Consider the following 3516-nt stretch of genomic DNA (forward strand, 5'->3'; position numbering starts at 1 on the left):
CTATATGCTTCAACTGGTTGAACCTTTCCACGCCGCAACTTTTTGGCTTATTGCTTGCACCAGGAATCCTTTTCTTTTTATGCCCCCAGCTGACACCTCCCCTTCCAACACCAACAGCACCAGCACCAGCACCAGCACCAGCACCAGCACCAGCACCAGCTCAGACCAATTCCTAGGCCGGGGCCGTTCCTCTCTTCTTGCTTGCTTCATGGCTGTCTCGTACATTCTTTAATTTTTCAAAATACCCCCCCTTTCTTCCCCTTCTTGACCATCAACCACCCTTGTATCGTTGGCAATCCTAACCAAACCCGCTGGCCTGTCACATCTGTCGCCCCAACTCGTGCTTTCCGCCAGTAGAAGGAAAAAGAACTAAAATAACCGCACCCAAGAGAGACACAGAGGAACAGAGCCAGCCCTGGTCGTGATGGCGGGAGGACCCCCTTATACCGTCCACTCTCCAACCCAGCAGCCGCATTTCGCAAACTTCCCCCCTTCCTCCAGAGACAGATCTTCCTTCTCCAACAATGACTCTTACCAGGCCCCTCCCCACACTCCCCCGGGCTACCCTCCTGCCTCTCTGGCGCGGAGCCCGCCCTTTGGCCACACTGCCTCCCCGATGATGAGTACCACGCTCCCTCCCATGAGTGGATCAGCCCCTTCCCATCCAGACGGCTCTCCCTCGTATCCCTCCCATTCAACCTCCACAACCACCCAGTTCCCCCTCCATGGCCCTTACAGGGGTAGCTCGCACATGTCGTCGTCCGGCCACTCCCCGCCCCCGAGTCACTTTGGCCAGCAGGTCTCGTCGCACACACACCCGTCTGCTGAATCCATGTCCCGATCGCCAAGGCGGGAGGCTGAGACTCTACATGACGTGAGGCCCAATAACATGGTTTATTCGTCACAGTCGCCCATGATGCAGGATACGAAACCCGCCTCTCCAAAGGAAACTGTACGTGGATGAGATTTTTTTTTTTTTTTTTTCATGTAGATAGACACGCTGTCTATATCTACGTTACTGACTTATATTCGCTCTAGAAGCCGGCCAGAACAGATCCTATGTCATTTGCCAGCATTCTTTCCACCCCTGCTGAAGAACGCCCCCCCCGCAAGTCCACCCCGCCACCTCGCGTTACCAAAGTCAGTGAGCCACCCGCCATCGCACCTGCACCTAAGGTCGAGAAGCCCAGATCTTCTGCCTCAGAAAGACGCCGCCAGCAAGCTCAACTGGAACCATCTTACAACGACAATACATCCCGCCCATCCACAAACGGCGTCTCCGCTACAAGGGCTATTGCTCCTTCAAATTCAAAGTCAAGGAAGTCAATTACTGAACGTGAGAACGAAAAGATTGCTAAAGCGATGGAACGGATTGACTCCATGGACAAACGTGAGCTGGAGGCTCCTGGTTATGAACATGAGTGGGCGCGGTATATCCGCAAGGGGAAGAAGCGTGCTCGTGAGGTGGAAGCTATTGAAGCACGGAAGCGCAGGGTATGTAGTTGCCCCTTTACCTTTTTCATAATTGATCTATTAACTTTTCCCTTATTTACAACTAACGACGATTTTGTAGCGACGCCAAACCGAATTCTTAAGTGCGCTCGCCAAAGTCTTTGAGAAGCAGGTTCTGAACGGCACTGAGCGGTTTAACCGTAAGCATGAGGCTGCCGTTCAAGTTGAAGTTCAGCAGAAAGAGATCCAGGATGAAAAGGAGCGGAAGAAGGATATGCAGAGAAAACGTCGTCGTGAAAACACCGTCCGTCTTGAGATGCAGAAGATGGATGAAGCTCGCCAGAAAGCCTCTGAGGCTGAAGATGTTGCTGAGAAAGAGCGGCTGATGCGTGAAGTTGAAAAGTCTCGAAAGAAGATCAAGAGTACGAAACGTGCCTTGGAACGGGGAAATGAGCCGGAGGAAATCAGCGAGGTCCCACCGCTGGCACCAAATCTCGAGGGAGGCACCACCAGTACATTCCACGTTACTTCGAAATCCCCCCCTCCCAAGAAGAGATCCGGCAAGTCTGGCTCCTCCGCACGACCAAAGAAATCAAAGGAGAAGAAGCAAGCTGAGAAGGACGCTGCTGAAGCTGCCTATGCGGCTATGGAGAAAGACGACGAACTCGTCCCTCTCGCGCCAAAGGAGGATCCGAAAAAGGAATCTCTGAAGAAAGAATCCAAAGCTGCCCGCTCCAAAGAAGCAACTCCTGCACCTCCCACTACGCCATTCGAATCCAAAGCTTACAACGTGCTCTACGAAGCGATATGGAGAGAAATTGCTCGAAAGGATGTACCCCGGGTCTATCGTATCAAGGCTACATCTTTGAACATTCGCCAGGAGAATCTGCGCAAGACTGCTCAGCTGGCGAGCAAGCAGTCTCGGAAATGGCAAGAACGTACCAACAAGAGTATGAAGGATACCCAGGCTCGGGCGAAGAGAACGATGCGGGAGATGATGTCCTTCTGGAAAAGAAATGAGCGTGAAGAGCGTGATTTGCGACGCATGGCAGAGAGACAGGAGTTGGAACTGGCTAAGAAGGCAGAAGCTGATCGCGAAGCTAACCGCCAGAAACGCAAACTGAATTTCCTAATTTCCCAGACGGAGCTGTACTCCCATTTCATCGGCCGGAAAATCAAAACGAGTCAGGCGGAGCAGACTGATGAAACCGGCCCCGTTGACGATGCCTCCATGGCGAAGCCTGACATACCTCTCCCCGATACTGATGGGAAGCCGGCTCCGAAGGTCACCAGTTTCGAAGACCTTGACTTCGACGCTGAAGATGAAACTGCTTTACGACAGGCTGCCATGGCCAATGCGCAAAACGCCGTTCAAAAGGCGCAGGAGCGGGCACGCGCGTTCAACAATGACGATAACAAGATGGCTGCCTTCGATGAAGGGGAGATGAATTTCCAGAACCCGACCAGCTTCGGTGACGTTGAGGTTTCTCAGCCTAAAATGCTCACTGCTCAGTTGAAGGAGTATCAGCTTAAGGGACTGAATTGGCTCGTCAATCTGTACGAGCAGGGTATTAACGGTATCCTTGCCGATGAGATGGGGCTGGGTAAAACGGTTCAGTCCATCTCCGTCATGGCGTATCTTGCTGAAGTACATAATATCTGGGGTCCGTTCCTTGTTATTGCGCCGGCGTCGACGCTGCATAATTGGCAGCAGGAGATTTCGCGATTCGTGCCGAATATAAAGGTACTCCCTTACTGGGGGTCTGCCAAGGATCGGAAAGTCTTGAGGAAGTTTTGGGATCGGAAGCATATTACGTACACACGGGGAGTCTGAGTTTCATGTCCTGGTTACTTCGTACCAGCTCGTTGTGTTGGATGCGCAGTACTTCCAGAAGGTGAAATGGCAATATATGATCCTGGGACGAGGCGCAGGCGATAAAGTCCTCGCAGAGTTCCCGCTGGAAAAATCTGCTCGGTTTTTCATTTGTCGCAACCGGGCTTTTTGCTCACGGGTACCCCAATCCAAAACAACATGCAGAGCTATGGGCGCTGCTGCATTTCATC

At 52.4% G+C, this 3516-nt stretch overlaps 1 protein-coding gene across 1 annotated transcript in view; it reads left to right on the plus strand.

Moving 5' to 3' along the window:
• Positions 1-424: 424 nt before the first annotated feature.
• The window catches only part of PADG_11407 (uncharacterized protein), a gene marked incomplete at both ends in the record, with an annotated part of 3450 nt that continues 358 nt past the window's right edge, over positions 425-3516 (plus strand). Inside the window, 4 exons of the mRNA XM_010759654.1 lie at positions 425-952; positions 1039-1494; positions 1574-3196; positions 3315-3438. Of these exons, the coding sequence (XP_010757956.1) occupies positions 425-952; positions 1039-1494; positions 1574-3196; positions 3315-3438 (2731 nt within the window). The remainder of the gene's footprint in view (positions 953-1038; positions 1495-1573; positions 3197-3314; positions 3439-3516) is intronic.

The sequence above is a fragment of the Paracoccidioides brasiliensis genome (assembly GCF_000150735.1).
Source record: "Paracoccidioides brasiliensis Pb18 unplaced genomic scaffold supercont2.2, whole genome shotgun sequence".
Taxonomy (NCBI): Eukaryota; Fungi; Ascomycota; class Eurotiomycetes; order Onygenales; family Ajellomycetaceae; genus Paracoccidioides; species Paracoccidioides brasiliensis.